The 22,066-nt window shown below is 42.0% G+C and overlaps 1 protein-coding gene across 2 annotated transcripts in view; it reads right to left on the reverse strand.

Annotated features, from left to right (window-relative positions):
- Nucleotides 1–22,066, reverse strand: part of Kntc1 (kinetochore associated 1) — a 79,154-nt gene that overhangs the window by 19,257 nt on the left and 37,831 nt on the right. For both annotated transcript variants that reach the window (XM_085679228.2, XM_048447268.3), the window contains 19 exons: nucleotides 21,528–21,595; nucleotides 20,662–20,942; nucleotides 19,839–20,011; nucleotides 19,139–19,236; nucleotides 18,345–18,483; nucleotides 17,172–17,228; nucleotides 16,199–16,362; nucleotides 15,602–15,706; nucleotides 12,246–12,374; nucleotides 9,733–9,849; nucleotides 8,358–8,467; nucleotides 6,036–6,240; nucleotides 3,766–3,855; nucleotides 2,023–2,194; nucleotides 1,881–1,939; nucleotides 1,558–1,774; nucleotides 983–1,056; nucleotides 565–775; nucleotides 360–469 (listed from right to left, as the gene is read on the reverse strand). In XM_085679228.2, the coding sequence (XP_085535354.1) occupies nucleotides 360–469; nucleotides 565–775; nucleotides 983–1,056; nucleotides 1,558–1,774; nucleotides 1,881–1,939; nucleotides 2,023–2,194; nucleotides 3,766–3,855; nucleotides 6,036–6,240; nucleotides 8,358–8,467; nucleotides 9,733–9,849; nucleotides 12,246–12,374; nucleotides 15,602–15,706; nucleotides 16,199–16,362; nucleotides 17,172–17,228; nucleotides 18,345–18,483; nucleotides 19,139–19,236; nucleotides 19,839–20,011; nucleotides 20,662–20,942; nucleotides 21,528–21,595 (2,579 nt within the window). The remainder of the gene's footprint in view (nucleotides 1–359; nucleotides 470–564; nucleotides 776–982; nucleotides 1,057–1,557; nucleotides 1,775–1,880; nucleotides 1,940–2,022; nucleotides 2,195–3,765; nucleotides 3,856–6,035; nucleotides 6,241–8,357; nucleotides 8,468–9,732; nucleotides 9,850–12,245; nucleotides 12,375–15,601; nucleotides 15,707–16,198; nucleotides 16,363–17,171; nucleotides 17,229–18,344; nucleotides 18,484–19,138; nucleotides 19,237–19,838; nucleotides 20,012–20,661; nucleotides 20,943–21,527; nucleotides 21,596–22,066) is intronic.

A 22,066-nucleotide genomic window follows, 5' to 3' on the forward strand; every position in this document is an offset into this window, starting at 1 on the left:
TGAATCTGAATAAACAGTATATAAGAATATTTCTGCACTGTTCTTAAACTCTCCTGTTGCATTTTAAATTATTCCAAAAATAAAAAGTTAATCACATGAATCCAATACAAAAAACAGGCCTTCTTTTCCATCTAAGAATATGTGTGAAGTCGTGAGCAGAGTAAGGGAAAGGAAAACAAACTGCTTGTTAAAACTCATCAGGTGACCCAGTGCTGACCTTTGAGGAGTCAGAGTCAGGTGTGGGGGTGCAGGCCTATAATCTCTGCACTTGAGGAGCTGAGGTATTAGAATAACAATGTGAGGCCAGCCTGAGGTGCATCCTGCAGAACTGCAGCCTTGGGCTGTGAGTAGGCACTCACCTCACCCGGCATTGTTGAGGGACACAACCATTTCTCCAACAACATGTCCCAAATTTTCTCCAAATTAATTTCATTGACTTCGGCTATTTCTTTAGCTGCTGCATGAATATCTAAGATCATCGAGATAAAAAAGTACAAAAGTGAAAACTCAGGGAGTCAGAACAGCAGCTCCTTCCTGGAACGAAAGAATGAAGCTTTGTCCCACCAGGATAATCTTTGCCAGATGCAGTGCGAAGTCTTTCACTTATGCTGGGATGTTCATAGAGGCTCACGATGAGGTGTGCTGGCTTTCCTACCACTCTTAGATATTCTGGAACATTCAACTTGTAGGCTATGAGCACGGCTTCAGTTCCTGAGCGCCGAAACTGGAGATAAAGCTTCTTCTGAAAGGCTTGGGCCTTCTCACATGTCTCATCCTTTAAAAAAATTCCAAAGGGAGAGAGAGCCTGCTGTAAACATTTCAAGGGAGGTGACACTTCATCTTTAGTGACCATGGACCCTCCCTGCTGTAGCTGCACCCTCGTGCACCATCATTGGCAACTGTAGGCTCTCTTCTCCTCTCTAGGTACTGGGGTAAGGGGTGGGGATAAAACAGTTGTTAAGCAACCATGGCTCAGACTCACCTGAGATGGGATGTTTTGTAGCCATCTTTCAGCCAGATACAGACAGAATTTCAAACTAGTCATCTTGAAGGGGCCTGGAAGGACAAAGGTTTGTGAGCAAATCTAAATCCTCTAAGACAACACAAGTGACCAAAGCAGCAAAAACTTTAAAATTATAAGTGAACACCCAATAAAAATAGAAGAGGGAAATGGGACTGCAGGATACAAAATCAAAAGCTACAGAGATCCTTCCTCAGCTTCCAGTCCATTCCCAGTTCCTTACTGAGTTTCCTATATAATACTATCCACACTGTCTTTTCAAACCTTTTCAAACAAGCTATAAATGGGCCTGAGAGATGTTTTTCATAGGATAAGGCTTGGGCAGCTCCTGACAAATTCTCTAAACACTGGCGAAGACCAGGACCTTCCTGTCAGTTCCTAGCTGATGAGGACTGGAAAATGAGAACAAAGACAGGCAGAACACTTGCCTCGCATGTACAAAACACTAGACAGATCCCCGGCACTGCAAAAAAGGACAAACCAGAAACCCAAGCTATCAGGAAGCACCACAAGGCCTACAAGCGGGTCCTTTGCACCTTCTGGGACTTCCTGGGTGAGACTGATGGCGATGGCAACGGCCCACTCCGGGTTGACTATGGACAGCAGGTACGACTCGATGGTCTGTGTGAGCCTATCTACTTCCTTGCTCAGCAGGGCTGATGATTTGGCTTGTGCCAACTTCAGGAGCTTTGGTTTCAGTTTTTTTTCAAAAACGTGTTTGGCGGTAGACATGTAGAGAGTATCTAGGGAGAACTTCAGAAGAGAGGAGAGTAGCGGTGAGGTGGCAAGTAGTGCAAGCCCCCGGCCAGGCTCAGGGGGGACAGAGACAAGAAGGTCCTGTGGAGGCTCCACTCATTACCTTCATTAGCTTAGAAATTAAGAGCAGAGTTGGAAGCGACTCTTCACTGAGCTCTGAGGCTGGAAAGGAAAGAAGGACATGACATGTGAGAAAAAAATTGGTTGGTTATTTAGTAAAACTCCTAAGTAGTTAATGAACATACAGAGAATTTTCCAGAAGTTCTGTGCTGTGCCAAATAATATTAGGTGAAAAGGCAGTCTAGCCTGGGCAGCTGGTGGTAGAGTTATCACGTGCTCCAGCATGTATTGGTATTCGAGGTCCACTGGGGGAGATATTCTTTTGTATGACTTCAAGTGTCTCAGAAGATTCAGAGCCTGTGTGGAAATGAGCATGAGACCTGTAAGAGTCACCCTGTCCTGTAACATCTGCACTACGTGCACTGCCAATCCCTCCTAAGATTTTCTAGGCTCAGTGGCACTTGTTACCATGCCTGTCAACCTGACCTCACACATACACGTGGTAGCACATGTATGTGTCTGAACACACACACACACACACACACAATCAGAACAAAGTACATTTCTAATTTTCCTTGTATAGTTGTCTCCTAAAGCAAGCAACATAAACATTAGAGATATCATACTCAGAGGAACTGAGGGTACCATCTAGCTCAGAGAATAAGACTTGGGCAGTTCTGGACAAACTCTTCAAATAATTTGGGGCAGAAATCAAAAAACATTGAAGTTGAAAGTTTTCATCCTTACTCAACTTATTTTTGAGGTGGACCCTATTATGTTTCCCAAGCTAACTCGAAAAATCTTCCACCCATATAGTAGATAGAAAGTGACCAGCCAGGTGTGGTAGCAAACGCCTGTAATCCCAGTACTGGAGAGGTAGAGATGGAAGACCAGGACATTCAAGTTCAAACTTGGCTACATAATGAGTTTGAAAATTGCAAGCTGGGAAGGTAATGGTGCACACCTTTAATCCAAGCACTCTGGAGGCAGAGGCAGGTGGATCTCTGTGAGTTTCAGGCCATCTGATCTACACAGTAAGTTCTAGTACAGTTGGTGCTACACAGAGAAACCTTGTCTTGGAAAAAAAAAAAAAAGGAAGGAAGGAAGGAAGAAAAATGGCTTGAGCTTTATGAGATCCTGTTCCAAAAAAAACCAAATCCACAGGCAGGTAAGATGTCTCAACAGTGCTTGCTATGCAAGTCTGACAGCCTGAGTTTAATCCCCCAAACCCATGCAAAGGGTGAAGGAAAGCGGTGACTCCCTTTGACTCCCATGTGGTGTGCATGGTACTGGTACACCCACAATCACACACAGACATCACTGTGTGTGCGAGCACGCACACACACACACACACACATACACATACACACATTTAATAATGTTTTTTAAAAATGGAAAAAGCAAAAATAATTAATAAAAATAATAAATGAATTAAAGAAAACTAGGGGTTGTTTTAGGGATAAATTGGTAGAGGACTAGGGGGTAAATGTGATCAAATTACACTGTATTCATGTATAAAATCTTTCTTTCTTTCTTTCTTTCTTTCCTTCCTTTTCTTTTTCTTTTTCTTTTTCTTTTTGATTTTCAAGATAGAATTTTTCTGTGTAACAGCTCTGGCTGTCCTGGAACTCACTTTGTAGACCAGGCTGGCATTGAACTCATAGAAATCCGCCTGCCTCTGCCTCCTGAGTGCAGGGATTGAAGGTGTGTGTCACACCTCTGCCCAGCTGAAATTCTTAAACAATTAAATATATTACATTTAAAAAATAAAACTATTAAAAATTAAGTTCAGAATCTAAAGGGAGATCAAAGAATAACCCAGAAAGAACCCAGATCATATTCTTAGTATTATAATAATTATAATAAAATATCACCATAATAAACCAAAGCACAGAGATGAGTTTTCAAGGTTTAAAATACTTCTATACCTGATTAACGTTCACACTGGTTATCTTTTCATTAGCTTGTTCTATAACTTTCAGTACAACTTCAATCATTTCATAATTATACGGATCCAGCTGCGAAAAGGCAGAAATATGTCAAAACGTAAGACGCTGTCCCACTCATATACGCCTATTTGGAAATGTTCATCGGTACAAATAAGAAACACAAGCTCAGCACGCACCCAAGACCCGACTGCCCTCCACAGACCAACTCTCACCTCTAAAACTCCTTTACTAGGCTAAATACCCACAGCTAAAATGTCTCGAAACATACTTTAAAAAGCTGTACAAGGCAGTGCTATTTTAGAGAAAACAGGACTAAATACACAAAAAGGATAAACACATGGTCAACTTCTCAGTCTTGTGAAGAGTTTGAAACTGAAGTTCCATTTGTTCTACATATGATAGAAATGAGAAGAGGAGGGCTACCTCGGAAATGCTCTAACTACAACGTGGGCCTTCATGTCTGAGGCCCTTGAAGAACTCTTAGCCTTAACCATACTCCTAACACAAGGGTTAACTGGGTGGTATCTGCACAGGTTTACAAAAAGACAAGTATTCTCTTTGCGCCTCCTTTCTGCCCACACAGCATTTTCTAATTTTTAAATGCCAACTAAAAGTACATAATTATCAAAGTGGGAAGTGGGTTCATCATACCTAGGAGCAAGTCTATAATTCCAGCTGACTTACAGACTGAAATTCATCTTATAGTCTGATAACCTCATTTCTCCTGTTTCCTACCTTCCGACCTCCCAGTCAAACTACCTCTTAACTTAAAAATACCAAATGGTAGAAAATTTCATTAAAACACACACACACACAAAAGGAAAACACACATTCAATGTAACTGTTGATAATACTGAAATGTATGGTTTAAACTTTTATTAATGAAAGGCTGGTCAAATGCAGTGTCCCCTCCAGCAGTGCGTACTACACAGGACAGGTAATGGGCCAGATACTTATTATGGAATGGCACTACAATAAGCTATTAACATTTACCCCACTCCTGAGAGCAGAACCCACAGGAAAATTTCCCTTTGGAATATATACTTTCTTTCTCACATGATTCTTTTCTTTTTAAATGTTTATTTATTTATTTATTTATTAATTATGTATACAAGATTCTGTCTGTGTGTATGTCTGCAAGCCAGAAGACGGCACCAGACCTCATTACAGATGGTTGTGAGCCACCATGTGGTTGCCGGGAATTGAACTCAGGACCTTTGGAAGAGCAGGCAATGCTCTTAACCACTGAGCCATCTCTCCAGCCCCTCTCATATGATTCTTTGACAAAGAATGCTTGCTATTTAAAAAAATCTGAGTAGGGTCGCCAAATCTGACAATCTGAGTTCAACCCCTGGAACCCACATGGTAGAAACAGAGTTCCGTGTACGCAGTCATCTGACCTCACACATGCTGTGATGAGCATACCCCGCAAGAGATGCAAAATAAATAAATGTAAGATGAAAACAAGCAAAACTGAAAAAATAAGCATGGTGGCATACACCTGTAATCCCAGCAACTGGGAAATAGAGGAAGGAGTTCACAGTCACCCCTGGTCACACAGCAAGTTCCAGGAGAGTTTAGACTACCACTTGAGACCATCACAAAAAGTCACATATTGAGGAAAAACAAACAAAACAACTCTGGTGGAAAATGCTACTTTATTTTGAGGGGAGAAAAGAAGGTAAGAAAGACAGGAGGGAAATGTACTAAATAGATTGCTGTGTGAAAATAAAGAACGTAAGACTCGAGAGAGCACTCCGTGCTTGGAAACCACTCTGTGCTGGTTTCCCTGCACTCATGCCAGGCAGCTTAAGCCAGTTACAGTTGCCAGTTCCTGGTAAACTTAAGTCTTTTGGGGTGACCAGTACCCACACACACAGAGGCAGGTAGGCAGACAGACAGACAGACAATTTAGCAGAATGTGGTGGCACACCTATAATCCCAGCACTAGAGAGGTAGAACCAGAAGGCTCAGGAGTTTTTTCTTCTTTTTCTTCTTCTTCTTCTTTTTTTGTTTTTTGTTTTTTGTTTTTTGAGATAGGGTTTCTCTGTAGCTTTGGTGCCTGTTCTGGAACTAGCTACTGTAGCCCAGGCTGGCCTTGAACTCACAGAGATCCACCTGCCTCTGCCTTCCAAGTGCTGGGATTAAAGGCGTGTGCCCCCATTGCCCGGCGTAAAAGATTAATTAATTAATTAATTAAGGATGAGGAGAGTGGGCAACCAGAGGTGCCCATTTCCTCACTCACCTACCTTGTAAAGGATCTGACTAAGACTGATCACCAAATCCTTTGTGCTTGCCAGTAAGGGAACTGTTTCAGTGGCTTTCGCCAGGAGTCTGGAATGCTGCTGCTTTGTGGCCTCCGTGCTGGCATCACCCTGGCTCTGATTGTTAGTGTTGTGGAGCAGGGTTTCAATGAACAGCTGAAGGGCTGCGTCCGAGTCCAGCTGAAAGGTGCTGAAAGGAGCGGTCAGTTACAGGCTGATCTCCAGGGTGTGCATGCTAAGCAAGGGCTCCTGTCACTCAGGGAGCCGCATAGTCACAAGGAGTACGCATCATCAAAGCTAAATACTGCCTTTTATTTATAAAGGGGTCCTGGAAATTGCGGCTAGAATCAGGCTTGGGGTAATCTAGATCACAATGTCTGGTTCAATTATTGGCTTTTCAAATCACGTAGTCTAGCTGGTAATGCCAGCCACTGCGATCAAGAGTTCAAGGTCGTCCTTAGCCACACAGGGAATTCTTGGCTAGTCTAGACCTATTTCACACACACACACAAATAAATTATATAATTAAAAAAAAAAAGACCTTGGCCAGTATAGATAAAATAACAAATGAACACCTCCTCAGACCCTTAGAATGAGACAGTGATCCTTTAGTTTGCCACGCATAGTAAACAAGATATGAAGCAATGCTTTAATCACCATCACAGTCAAGCAGGTCAGTGGTGGTACACGCCTTTAACCTCAGCACTCGGAAGGCAGAGGCAGGCGGATCTCTGTGAGTTCGAGGCCAGGCTGGTCTACAGAGTACAGCTAGGACAGGCTCCAAAGCTACACAGAGAAACCCTGTCTTGAAAAAGAAGCAAACAAAAAGAACCATCACAGTTAATTCCCCTGACATTCTAAATGCCAGCTGGGCCTGGTGCAGAGGTGGTTCACATCTGTAATCCCTCTGTTTAGGAGGCTGACTTGTCAGGATCACAAATTGGAGGCCAGTTTGAGTGACATAAGGAGTTCCAAACCAGTCTGGACCAGAACAACAAGAACCAAATGAAAAAATTTAAAAGTCAACTGAGTTAGTTCACATGGATTGCCTCGGGCAAAGTGTCACTATCAATACAAATGATCAAGGCCTTTGCTGAATGACTGAAACAAACTACTGTTACCATGGCTACTTAAATTGCAGTAAAGGGAACAGTTACATGAAGCAGCACTCAGAAGCCCACTGGGATCCAACTTTGTACAAAATGGCAGACATACCCCACTAACGTTTGAAGTTCTTAAAACTAAAGAGTCAGTGCCATGCAGAGCTCTGGGCAGCTTTTAGTCCTTGACTGCAGCCTCAGCATAGAGAGAGCCAGAATCAAAACTCTTGTCCCCAAAGGGAGGAAGGACAGACTAGATACTTGGCTGTTGAAAGAATATGCCAAGCAGCTACTATCAGTAATTCTGGCACTGGGGATTGGGACAGTGCGGGCAATGTGCTTGAGGAGATGCATTTGATCCCTAGCACAAAACAAAAGCAAAGAGACTCAGATCTAAGCTGGCATAATGATATGCACCCATGATCCTAGCACTGGGGAGGAAGGCAAGATGGTCAAGAGTTCAAGACCAACCTCAGCTACATAGCAAATTTGAAGCTATGGGTTACATGAGATCCTAGATCCAAAAACAAACAAACAAAACAACAATAAACCCCCCAGAATCCACTTATCTATCACAAGTCAGAGAGGAGCAAGAACCTTCACTATCTGAGAAGCAGACTTATCATTTGGCTGACCATGACCATCTCACATAGTTCACCCCATCTTTGGCTCCTCACTTTGTCCATGTATCCATGTTGTTCCCACAGGTAGAAGGCATACTGGACTCAGAATATCCCCACGCTCCTCTCATTATAGGAGTCATCCATATGAATTCTATATTAAATACTGAGGATTTCAGGGCTCCTCAGTTTAGACCTGCTGAGTCAAGACTGACAGGGAGAAAAAAAAATCCAGAAATCGATATACATATTTTTTTGATTCAGGATTACACTATGTAGCTCAGGCTAGTCTTGAACTTGTGATTTTCTTGTCTGAGTGTAGAAATATAGGTGTGAGACATAATACCAGCTCAGAGCAGAGTTCTGTATTTTCTATCACAGGCTCGGATTATCATCTGAGTGTACGGAAAACAAAGAGGTCTTACCAGATAACTCAGTCTGGCGTTGTGTGTGCTCAGGCCCACCACAGAAAAAGAAAACAGAGGTCTACAGGCTGCAGGGATACAGCCTTGACTACTCTCTTACCAAGCGAGCGCTGCAAGCTGGCTAAGTCAACAGCATAGATGACATCAACATTTAAAGATTACCTGCAATATTCCAGAATGAGGCTTAAGTCCATATCTGTGTTATTAACAAGAGCTTTAAGGAGGTCTTTCTTGGTGAGGAAATTTTGTCTGAAAGCACACTGAAAAGAAATCTAGAGACAAAGAAGACAAAATGAAAAGAACTGAAAAGTATCAGAAATAGGGCAACATCACAACACGCCTTTTTACTTTACTATTATTATTATTATAGAGACACATTTTCTACAGCTCCTCCAAACTTTATTTTTAAGTTTATTTACCTATTTATTGTATGCATGCATGCCCCTGTGTGTGTGTGTGTGTGTGTGTGTGTGTGTGTGTGTGTGTGAGTGAGTGTGTGTGTGCCTGCTGTAGCTAGTTTATGGAGGTCAGAGGATAACTTGTGGGAATCAGTTCTCTTACAATGTGGTTCTAGGGATGAAAAATTCAGGTCCTGAGGCTTGGTGGTAAGCATCTTTTCCCACTGAGCCATCTGGCTAGCCCTAAATTTTATTTTTATCATGCTGTTCAACCAACCACCACTGTGAACCCTGGGGAATCTTTGCCACTCCATCAGGGAAGCCTGGTTGTTAGTGTTAGGGAAACTGGCTCCGCTGCTGCACAGGAATCAAGTTTCAAAACACACAGCATTTTGGCAATGTTCACCTTCCTCATAAATGATCCATTTGCAAATAAAATGTTTTATGTCTTATTTTATAACCAAAACTGGCCTCAAATTCACCATCCTCTTGCTTTAGCTTCCCAAGTACTGGGGTGACAGGTATGTGTCAATGCTAATCCTTAATAATATTTTTAGCCAAGAAGGGACAGTAGCATGTATTTGAAATCCCTGTTACTCAGGAGGCATAACAGGAGGATCTGTTTAAACCAAGTCCAAGCCAAGAGCAGCATAGCAAAATCCTACTTCCAAAAGAAAACAACAAAAATCTAGTAACTAAGTCGGGCGGTGGTGGCACACGCCTTTAACCCCAGCACTCAGGAGGCAGAGGCAGGTGGATCTCTGTGAGTTTGAGGCCAGCCTGGTCTACAAGAGCTAGTTCCAGGACAGGCTCCAAAGCTACACAGAGAAACCCTGTCTCGGAGGGAAAAAAAAAAAAAAACCTACTAACTAAACAACAGATGATGTAAGACTTCAGGTAAGTCTGAGAGTATAAATGTCAGAAGGTACTAGACATACATCTATAAAGGAGAGCTAAACCCGGGGAAAGTTATCAGGCTTTTCCTATCATTATTAAAGGAAATATCAAAAAAGAAATAACACAAAAGACCCCTGTTTCTTTATAAACCCCAAAGCAACGGTCAACAAGATCTTTGTCTTATAATCTCAGAGTAGATAACCTTCAAGACAGATTTAAATAAAAGCACTATGAATACTTACACCAAGTTTACCAAGACGAATACCCCACTGAGCATCAATACTGATTTCATGGAACCGACGTCCTGTTTCAATATCCTGATAGAGATTTGCCAGGTGAAAGCCCACTAAAGATAATGCCTAAAAAGTTAAAACAACATAAAAAAGTATTAGTTCTAATTAATTTTAGATAAAACTCAGAAAGGAGGGAGGAAAACTCAAAGCCAGGTCCAGTAGCACCTGTGTAATCCCAGCACTGGGGAGGCTTGTTGAGAGGTTAAGAGCACCCTGGGCTAGAGAGTGTCAGGGCAGACAAGCTACACAAAGACCCTGTTTAAGAACAGAAAACTCATAACCTTAGGCTGAGGACATGGCCCAGCTTGTGTGCACCCTGGGTTCAATCCTGAGTTCCCACATTCCCTAAACCCTATACACTTTTCTGTGACAAGAGTGTAGACCACTATATACTGGCTTGCTTGGTTAGTACTCCTTTTTAAAAGATTTATTGTGATTTTAAGGATTTTTATTATTCCTTCAAATTACGTGTCTCTCTGTATGTATGTACACCCGTGTACAGGTGCTCAAGGATGCCACAAGCATCAGATTCCCCTGGGACTGGAGTTACAGGGGCTTGTGAGTTGCTCAATGTGGGGGTACTGGGAACCGAATTCCAGAGTTCTGGAAAAGAGGTATGCATTATTGACCCTTGAGCTACCTTTTCAGCCTCTGTTTTCTCTATGTGTGTATGTCTGAGTGTGTGCCACAGGTGTGCAGGTGCCTGCAGAGGCTGGGGAGCGTGTCAGATTGTCTGGAGCTAGAGTCAAGACAGCTGTGAGCTGCCTGGCATTGCTGCTGGGAACTGAACTTGGACCTCTGAAAAGCAGCAACTACTCTAACTGCTGAGTCCTCTCTCCAGCAACACCCCCACACATAGACTTTTTTTGGAGGCAGGGTCTCAGGTAGCCCAAACTAGCCTCTCATTTACTGTGTGTCTGAGGACCTTGAACTTCTGAGCCTCTTACCTTTACTTCCCAAGTGCTGTGACTACAGGCATGCACCCACACTTTGCTAGATCAGCACTCCACCAGCTGAGCTACATGACTCACCCTCAGTCATTACTTTTACATAGCATCATAGCTTTTTGCATATCATAAATTTAGTCTACCTTTCCTTCACAATAAAAGAATAATTTTAGGCCAACCTGGGTTAACCACAAAATTTAAAAAAAAAAAAAAACCAACCAAACAAACAAAAAACAAAAAACAAAAAACCCCGACCAATCAGAATAACTCCAAGATGAGTTATATGGCTTTTAAACCCAACCTACATAAAAGCCTTGCTCTGGGGTTCAGGGTTTCAGAGAAAAGGGTGAAGTTCTAAGGCTGCACAAAGGTTTGTGTGGAGCTAGGACAACCCTGGCTGCCATTCTTCAAGAACCACCCACTTTTCTTGAAACCGTTCTGTCACCAACCTAGAACTTGCTTAGTAGGCGAGCTAGCCAGTAAGCCCAGGACCTGCCCAGTTCTGTCCGCCTGTGCCCCCACACCTGCCCCATCACTGGAACTACAAGTGCCCACCATCACACTTGTTTGTTCTTTTGTTCTTTTAGTGTGTGTTGAGGATCAAACTCAGATCCTTCTACTTGAGCAGCAAACTTCACAAACAGCTATTTTCTCAGCCCACATATGGACTAATTTATCTGTATTTTATGTATGGGAGTGTTTTGCCCGTATATGTGTGTGTGTATATATATATATGTCTGTGCCCACGGCACTTAAATTCCCTGAGACTGAAGTTACAGGCCGTTGTTAGCTGCTAGCTGTCACGAGGATGCTGGGAAAACAGTATCCAGGTCCACCGGAAGAGCAGCCAGTACTCTGAATTGCTCAGCCATCTCTTCAGTCCCTTTTTCCCCCCAGCTCTGGATGCCTCTGCTTTCCAAGAATATTGGAATCAAAGGTGTACATCACCATGCTTGACCACATACATAGGTTTAAATATTTCATTTTGTTTTTCAAGACAGGATTTCTCTGCGTATTCTTGCTATTCTGGAACATGTTCTGTAGATCAGGCTGGCCTCCATTAGAAATATCTGCCTCCCAAGTGATGGGATGAAAGGCAAATGTCACCACACCCAGTTATAGCTATTTTGTTGTTGTTTGTATTTAGTTTTTAAAGATTATTTAGTTTTTTTTAAGAGATATTGCCAGGAGTGGTGGTGCACCTTTAAATCCAGCACTAATAGAGACTAGCCTGGTCTACAAATCAAGTTCCAGGACAGTCAGGGCTATACAGAGAAACCCTGTCTCAGAAAAAAAGAAAGAAAAAGAAAAACAGAAGGAGGGAGGCTATCTTAACTCTTTAAGCAAGGCTTGTCACCAGTATGTCACCAATCGAGCATAGATGGGTTGAGACCATATGAAACAGATCACCATTTCTGCTAAACAGTTGAAAAGTTCTAGCTAGCAAAGTCCTGCACTCTGTCCCCCAAACCTTTAACACGTCACCAGGAGCAGGCTCCCATGCTCAGGGCATACCAGAATTTTGTCGTAGTTCTGCCACGCTTTATCTATGAGCTTCCAGAGGTTTTCAAACACATCCTTTTGAGGTAAGAGAGTGCAGTAAGCCAAGGCCAAGTCCAGATCCACCAGGCGACAGCTAAACACCTGTAGGAAGAAAGCATCATAGGTAAACAGAAGGAAGGCCCCTCGGTTCAACTCCCCCGCTGAGGGTTGAGCCCTCCAGAAAGAACAGCCTTTCCGGAGTTAACAGGGAAGCAGCTCTAACACGGTTGCTAAAGGCACATTTGGCCAGGACTAGAAATAGGAGAGCAGTCTCAGTGAGCTCTGCGGGGCACAGAAGTCTTCCTTCTCCCACCAGCTGACGTCAGTCTCTGAAATCACCCATGAACCCTCCTTTGCCTCCTTAGTTACCGAACCCACATTTTAGCAAGCCAAGAAATCAGAAGGAACCAAAACACATCTACCACATCTTCCCATCGGCAAATCTACCCCACCCTCTGGATCTGAACCAATACGGCTGTGAGCTTTGCAACAAAGCCGTGTAGTCCCTGACAGACTGTGTGTGGAACAGTGGTCCCATAGGTGATGCTGCTGCTGCAGCCATCTTAGCTCATGGAGGTTTACACCATGCAGTCTGTACCAGTCTGTACCACTTCACCTACACGCATCAGTCACCACTACCTATTAGAATGTCCCTCCCTTTCACACATCACTGGATTCCATCTCCAGCATCCTCATCTACCCAAGGGCTCGCTCTTGGCAGAGTCCTCTAACTTACAACTATTTCTCTTTTCTCTGCTGACTCAATGTTCTCTGTCTAAAAACAAAACAAAATAAATGCCAAGCTCTGGAGAACTCTAAAGAGAAAGATGCAGTGCTCCACAACACCATTCTGTACCTTAAAGTATTGGTCCCAGATAAAAGCTGGATAAAAGATGATTACTAAAAGCAACACCAGGACTTGGCCTTTAAAAAAAAATTATATTGATGGGCAGTGGTGGTGCACGCCTTTAATCCTAGCACTTGGGAGGCGGAGGCAGAAGGATCTCAGTGAGCTTGAGGCCACTACAAAGTGAGTTCCAGGACAGCCAGAGCTGCTACATAGAGAAACCCTGTCCTGAGGGGAAAAAAAAAAACCCAAAAACTATATGTATATGTAATAATTTTATGTATGGGTATTTTGTCTGCATGAATGCATATACATCGTATGTGTGCAGCATTTGCAGAGACCAGAAGAGGGCATCAAATCCCTTGGAACTGGAGTTACAGACCCTTGTGAGCTGCCACACAGGTACTTGGAATCATATCCTGGACTTTTCTGCTCTAAACAGCTGAGCAATCTCTTCAGCCCCAAGACTTGGCCCCCTTTTTAAAAAATGTCCACATAGAAAATGTTTCAGCCTTGCAGGCATATCTCTGTAGCAAGAACTCATTGCGTCTCTAGTGGCAGGAAAGCAGCCTCAGCATTCACAGATAACAAACCAGCATGGAAGTTCTAGAAAACCTTTATTTATAAAAGTTAATAGCTGGTAGTCTGCAGGCTCATTAAGTATATGAATTAATCTAGATCTTGTACCAAAACACATGATTGACAAAAGAGACGAAATTAAATTAGAATGTGGGTATTAAATTAGCACAAATTTTTATGCTACTGTGAAATTTAGTGATGGAGAAATCTGCACTGTCAGTAAACAAGAGAACATCTTTCCCCAAAGGAGAGAAACACTGGACACTTAAGGGTAAGGAGCCTTATATGCTGGGCATGGTGGTGCACACCTTTAATACCTGCACTTGGGAGGCAGAGGCAGGTGGGGCTCTGTAAGTTTGAGACCAGCATGGTCTATAAAGTGAAGTTCTAGTATAACCAGGGCTATGGAGAGAGATTCTATCTCAAAACGATCCTCCAAAAGAACCTTATGTATGATGAGGGAAAAAAAACTATTGCAAATAATAGAAAAAAAGGAAAGCTTACCATTAAGTAACATATCAATAAAGAGTGTGCTGTAACTGCTAGTATTATCATTACACTTTTCTGAACTTTTAAAGCATGTATGAGCACTCATGTGCATATGTGTTCATGAGAGGTCAGAGGAAACTCAGAATGCCCTTCCTTAGGTGTCATACCTCATTTTTTTTTTTTTCTCTTTTTTCTCAAATAGGGTCTCTCATTGGCCTTCAATTCTCTGATTCAGTTAGGCTGGCCTGCCAGAGTCATTGCTATGTGGGGTTAAGGGACACGTGACCTCAAGAAGAGAACTCTGTGGAACTGGTTCTTTCCTTCTACCATTATTTGGGTGTCAAGGATCGAACTCAGGTTGTCATGTTTGCATGGTCATCACCTTTAACACTCTGCTACTCTGTCAGTCCTCAAAGCTTCTTTTTAAAGCATGGTAAGGAGTGCCTATGACCCAGTGCTAGGAAGGCAATATAGCTTGGGCTGTCCCCTGCTTCAGTCTTGTCTGGGGGGCTTACTAATTAATCTGACAAATAAATTGAACCCAAGTGACCAATAAAAAAACAATAATCCTTCCCCTCCAAAAGGCTCTTAGAACGTCTTAAAATTAAAGACTTGTATGTGCCTATGATGCCAGCCCATAGAGAGAGGATCAGGAATTCAAGGTCACTTTTGGCTATACACTAAATTCAAATTTGAGACTAGGTTGTGCCATATAAGACCCTGTTTCAAAGTGGTATTTTTTTCCATTTTTATTTTATCCTATGTGTATTGGTGTTTTGCCTGCGTGTATATCTGTGTGAGGGTATCAGAATCCCTAGAATTGGAGTCACAGACAGTCTTGAGCTGCCACATGGGTACCAGGAATTGAACTCTGATCCTCTGGAAGAACAGCCAGTGCTCTTAACCACTGAGCCATCTTGCCAGCCCTGGGAAATTTTTTTTTCAGACTAATAAATTAGAATTCCTGAAAAGATATCCTGGCATAGAAATAGAAACCGTTAAATAAAGATTTTTAATATCCTTTGGTCCATTAAAAATAAGAAAATCATGTACCAGGCAGTGGTGGTACACGCCTTTAATCCCAGCACTCGGGAGGCAGAGGCAGACAGATCTCTGTGAGTTCGAGGCCAGCCTGGTCTACAGAGCTAATTCCAGGACAGGCTCCAAAGCTAAGGAGAAATCCTGTCTCGAAAAACCAAAAAAGAAAAAAAAAAGAAAGAAATCAAGGGGAAGAAATGGATTAAGATTCATTACAGTTTCATCCATGTTCAATAAGGTATCATTTACATAAACTACAGAACAACATAGCAACAATGTATGGCAATCACATGGGCTCTTACAGCTTCTGAATGGAAGAACACATCAAATACTACATGACTGGCTCAAAACAAACCAACCAACCATAAATACTCACTTTCTGCAGGAGTGTTGTAGTACTTCCTCTGATAAATGTGGTGGACTTTTCTTTCAATTCCATAACAATTTGCCTTGAGTTCGTCAATGTAGTCTCACCAAGTAACTTTCAGAAAAGAACAGAAAAACTTTTAGGTTCAATTTGATGTATTATTCTGAAAATTGAACTTGGGAGACAGAGGCAGGTACATCTTTGTAAGTTCAAGGTCAGCCTGGCCTGCAAGATATTCTGTCAAAAAAAAAAAATCCACAAACAACAACAATAATAATAATAAATGCCTGCAACAAAAAACCAAAACCACAACAGACAAATGTTGTATTGAGGTTAGAGTGAAGAATCACCAGGGGAACCTAAAACTTTGACTAATAGTTTCCACATGGTCAGTTCTGAATTTCAGCATTTTCAAAGTGGAGAATTTCAGGCTACTAACAAAAATGTGTGCAAATGTCCCAGGATTTGAGTAGATGCTCAACAAATGTATCCTGCATTTAACAAATAATCATCAATGTCTTTGCAATGAGGCCAACAGGAGATTGGCTTGCCAGAGCTTCTGACACTAATCACCCAAAGTCAAATCATTTATTATTAAAGCCATACCTTTTCACTCAAACTGATACTCATGACGTTTGACATAGAGTGCTGCAGGCAGGTACCAAAGGAACCGACCACGAACCTTAGGGCCAGCTCCCACTGACTGGATTCTTGAAGGTTCTGGAGCAGAGTAGAGATGGAACTTACAATGGGGAGAATAAGGCTGTCTCCTGCAAAGAGAGAAGATGATTTTTTAATAGTTGCAGATTTTAACAATAAAAAGACTCATACGGATATTTACTTATTTATTTAATGTGTATGTATGTGTGTCAGAGTATGTGTGTGTGTGCATTACGGACGTGCAGAAGCCTTTGGGGGTCAGAAGAGGGTTTCAGAGCTGGGCAGTGGTGGTGCACACCTTTAATCCTAGCACTCAGGAGGCAGAGGCAGGCAGATCTCTGTGAGTTCGAGACCAGCCTGGTCTATAAGAGCTAGCTCCAGGACAGGCTCCAAAGCTACAGAGAAACCCTTCCCCCCCAAAAATGAAGAGGGTGTCAGAGTGAACTGCAGTTACAGGGTTGTGAGCCTCTGGATGGGTGCTGGAAAACTGAACCTGGGTCCTCTGTAAGAGCCACCCCCCCCAAAAAAAATGATCACTGTTGTGGGAAACTGCTCCTAGGGATGGCCTACTTCCTCAAAGAGGTAACAGCTGTAGAGATCATTCCCAAAGTCTTGTGAAAGAGTTAACACACGACTGTTAACAAGATTAACACTAAAGAGGAAAATAACTTAAATCCAGTTGGTCATAATATCCATATTTTTTTAAGTTTACATGTTTAAATTATTGGCAGGTTAAGATAAATCACATAATTCTCTGACTTCTGAAAATTTAACAATGAAATTATTAAACAATTACATCAAGAATTTTATGGCAAATTCATATTCAAAATTTCAGTATGTATGAATTTATGCTTTATCTTTGCATTTGCATATTGGTAAAATTATATTATAATATTATACATTTTCTAATTGTAAATACCTTTGCTAGTGGAACAGTATGGCAAACTTCTAGAATCCAAAGGATGTCTTTTGCTTTCTACAACAGAGAAAAAGAAATGAACTAAGACTAAATAACATAACTCTTACAAAGCACCAGACTCAGCTGTTACTGAAATTACAAACATCAATGTTGTAAAGCAGCAAAACAAGTTACAAAACTCAGAGCTGACCATGGGGACACACGTCTGAAATCCCAGCACTTAGGAGGCAGAAAGGTTGCAAGTTTGAGGCAAGCCTGGGCTACACAGTGATATCCCATCTCAAAACCAACCCAAAAAACTAAAACCAACCAACGTAACAAACTAATTAAGTAACTAATTAACAAGAAGCTTAAACTACACATCCAGAATGCTCAGATAAATATACAACCTAATAAGTAGCACCATGATCATGAACTAAAACTTTATACCCAGAAGCCCTTCATAGTCTTCTAAAGTCATGACCCAGGCATGGTGATTCGAATGAGAAACTGCCCTCATAGACTTGGGTATGAGACTCCTTGGCCCTTAGTCAATGGTGCTGTTTGGGAAAGTTGAGCAGGTATAGCCTTGCTGGAGGAACTCAGCCACTGGAGGTAGGCTTTGGATGCCTAAAACCAAGCATCATTTTTTTTTTTCTCTCCGTGCTTCACGGCTGCTTCCGAAGACATGAGTTCTTAGCTTTCTTTCCTTCTCCTTCTCCTTCTTTTTTAAGAGCCTGTCCTGGAACTAGCTCTTATAGACCAGGCTGGCCTCGAACTCACAGAGATCCGCCTCCAGAGTGCTGGGAATAAAGGTGTGCACCACCACTGCCCAGCCAAGCTACCATTCCTGCCACTTGCTGCCATGCCAGACTCTTTAGTCTCTGGAACCATATGCCAGAGTAAAACCCAGCTACCATAAGTTGCTTTTGGTCCTGGTGCTTTATCACAGCAACAGAAAGTGACTTATCCACCATCCCAAAGGGTAACAACTACTCTAACTTTGAATATCATGGCTTAGTGTGAACTCATTTTTTTCCTTGCATAAATGAAATTATATGCAGTATGCATTCTGTTGTACTTGAATCCTTAACATATAAATTTATCTTATTGGATACAGTTCTGGTTCCAAGCATCTATAGCTCCAGTGTTCATAACGCAAAAATAAATAGAAAATGATAAATTGAGATTTACCTTCAATGGGTACCACTGAGGAAATCAGCTCATAGATGAGTGGCAGCACCACCTGCGACTCAAGAACGATTCCATCTTCACTGAAGAAGTCACTGTAGGACCACTCTTCATATGGATCCTTGTGTGTCCCAAAAGTGGCCTAAACAGCAAACCACACAGAGCAGACAGCAGTGGGCACACTGCAACACATACACCCTTCACCAACCGAGTAAGGGAGTCAGGTATGAGAGCCCAACAGCTTATAAAAAAATATTCTTATTAATTTTAATTATTTGGAGGTCTGTATGCATTCATGTGAAAGCCAGAGTGCTGGATTAACTGGAGCTGGAATTGCAGACCGCGGGGAGCTGCCTGAGGTGGTGCTTGCAACTGAAAGCGTGAGAGATGTGTGTGGGTTATATGTAAATGGTACACAGCTTTGGATAAGGGATTTTAGTATCCACAGATCCTGGTTGTCTCTGGGGGAAGGGACAGAATTGGAACCAATTTCTTCTGTGCATACTGAGGGAAAGTTATATTCTAGCATTCCTTTCTTTTTGGTGACCTTGCAAAAATATCACTTTGAATAAATCCTTAAGAAAAGGTCAATATCCAGAGAGGCCCTATATTTCAAAAACCAGTTCAAATCAAAATAAACTATGCCTGGGAAAGAGAATTGGCTCCACAGCTTTTTAGAGGATGGGTTTCTAGAGGAGAGTAAAAAAAATAAGCAGGATATCGGTATTTCTGTGAACTGTGCAAGTGATGTGAAGTGTCACGTGTCGGGCCAGCAGCAGCTTGGTTTATGGACTTACTTTTGTCAGAATTCCATGGTCATCCATCTGGCATTGTCTGGAGAGCTCCACAGCCGTTAAAGTGTATTTACTTAGTTCTAAAGCATCCAGCAAAATATCTGAAAGAAAGTGGACAGGATCATCAATCCTATCTTATTCCTTTAGAATAATGAAAACAACTTTCTTATAATGACCATTTAAAATCCCCAGGAAGGCCAATGGTAGACAGCAAGCTCACCGTGTAGCTTTGACTAATGTAAACGCAGTTCATGTCTGTACTTAAGCTGACCAAAAAACAAAAAACAAAAAACAAAAAAAAAAAAGAAAAAGAAAAAGAAAAAGAAAAAAGAAAAAAGCTTGCCTGAAAGAGATCAGTGTGGGGAAGCTGGGAATGCCATGACCATACAGAAGCAAATGCCATAAGTAGTAAGAAATCACAGTATTAAAGAGTTTTGGGATTTACCGACTGGTTGCTGGATTGGTAAGGTCTAGCTGAGTAGCTCAGGCTAGCCTTGGGCTGACGATCCTCCTGTCTCTCGGACACCTAACTCAAGCATTAAAGGGAACAACTTGGCTGTTAATGTTTTAAAACTATAGTATCCTAGTGTAAGAAAGAGAAGCTGTCTCTTGCGTGGTTTCTAGAATGCAGTTATCACAGACAGTGTGTGGGAGATACAGGTGCAATAAACGAGAGAATATGAAGATCTATACAGCTTGTCACCTGTACTGCAGAGGGTGGCAGCATGGCACGCGAGATCATGTATCTCAGAAGGAAGGTTTAGTCCTACTGGCACTGTCATTGGGACATCAGTAGCCAACATATGACAAAGCTTCTGACACACCAGAAACAGCAATCTCCCCGTGTCAGCATTGCAGTAGTACTTAAGTAAGTCTCTGGAGAGGAAGGAAGTGTGGGGAGTTAGGACTCAGATCAAAACCACACACATTTGTGCCACTTGCATTTGTATCTAATCACTAACAGCAACACATAAAGTCTTTAAGGCTTTCTCATGGGGGCTGAGAGACAGCTCAGCACTTAAAGGGTATTGTTGCTCTTGCAGAAGATCCGGGTTCCGTTCCTAGCACTGCCATGCATGGTGGCTCACAATCTGTAACTCCAGTTCCAGGTGATCTGACACAGTCTTCTGAGCTCTAAGTATGCATGCGGCACACATACATACATACCTACATACATACCTACATACATATCAAAACACCCATAAAACCATTAAAACAACAACAACACCAACAAAGAACGTTTTTTGTGGTACAAAGTGTGATCCATTTTCAAAGTTCTTTAGTTACCCTTAAGGATCAAGGCACAGGAGCCAACATTTAACAGTCATGTGACCAACTAAAAACAGGGTCTATTTTCCTTCCATACCACTATTTTTAGACAAAGAGGCTCCAAAACAGGCTCTCAGGAAACCAATAATCACTTTTGTGAAAACGAAAGTAACCCTGGCCCTATGCTTATCAGTGACGGAAAGGACAGAACAGAAGCCATTTTCTGACAATCCGCAAGGCGGGGACTCCGGTGTCACCTGCATTTGCTCAGCGCTGCTCCCACCTTCCCGTCCTTTAAGGCTCTCAAGGCCAGTTCTTCCTCCAGCTCTTGTGCAGACACCTGCAGGGCCAGTGCCTGTCTGTGCAGCTTTGACCTGATGCTCTGATCCTCCTCTCTGGCCGGGGAGGGCCCAGGGGGTCCCCTGAGTTTAGGCTCAACCTGTGCATCTTCATGGGCCTTAATATACTGGTCTCGAAGCCTAGCTACCAGGGTGCTGTTGCTGTAATCCTCAAATGGAAGGAAGACCTCAAAGTTCTCCTGCAGCAAAGTGAGACAAAGCCCCAAGTTACTCAGTGCTAAAGCTCAGCACTGAGTTTCACCCTCTCGTTGAGAAATCATCCACTTACAAATTAGGAATTTAAGATTTTTATGGCGCAAAGTAATAAAATACCAACACTAAAAGTAAGGAAAATAAAAAAACATAATTATGGAGAATGGCTTCTCAATTTTAACACTCTAGACATTTGGGTCTAGATAATTCTGTACTGTAGGAAGCAGTGCAAAAGAGGGGAGGCTTAACTATTAATTTTAGATAATTCTACTCTGGAGAGTTGTGCTGTCTTGTAAGTACAAACTTTCAGCTCTGAGTGTGAAAAAACAGGTGACGGCTGCAAAGCCTTGTGAATGTAATTAATGCCACGGAAATAAAGGCAGAAAATCAGAATGGATCATTTCGTTATATATATATTTTACTATACTTTTAAGAAACTAAAAAAAATAATATACCAAAACTATCAACTAATACTGTACAATACACGAATTACATGAGAAAGAACCAGTGTGCCACAGTCTCTAAAGGCCGAACACACTAAGGTTCACTGACTAGGTATATAATATCTCTACCTGTAAGCTTGCAATCACTTTAAATTGTTTCAAGAACTCCTCAGATTCATCCTTCTTCTGTAGATTGTCTGTAATTAAATTTTTAAAAGTTACAGCAGATGTACAAATTCTCATATGCTATAATTTGATTCTCCCAGAATGTCATGGTAACAGGAGGCAGGACTTAAAGTCATCTGAATGAGTTAATCTAGTTATGGATCAATAGAGTATTTCAAGAGTAAAATCTGAATAAAGAAACTTCTTTCAGGAGGTAGAAAAGGGAAGTTTAAGAGTTATAATAAAATGGGAGGGGCTGGAAAGGTGAATTAGTAGTTAAGAGCATGCCCTGCTCTTCCAGAGGCCCAGAGTTCAATTCCCAGCACATACATCAGATAGCTCACAATCACCTGTAATGCCAACTCCAGGGGTCTAACCTCTCCGGTCTGCATGAACACACACACATACCCACACAAAAGACACATATACACACAATTAAAAATAATAAAATCAAAAGAATGGCAAGTCTTCTGAAACAAATTTAGCCCCTCTCCTCCAAGAGT

Source organism: Myodes glareolus, chromosome 2 (assembly GCF_982192425.1).
Source record: "Myodes glareolus chromosome 2, mMyoGla1.1, whole genome shotgun sequence".
Lineage (NCBI taxonomy): Eukaryota > Metazoa > Chordata > Mammalia > Rodentia > Cricetidae > Myodes > Myodes glareolus.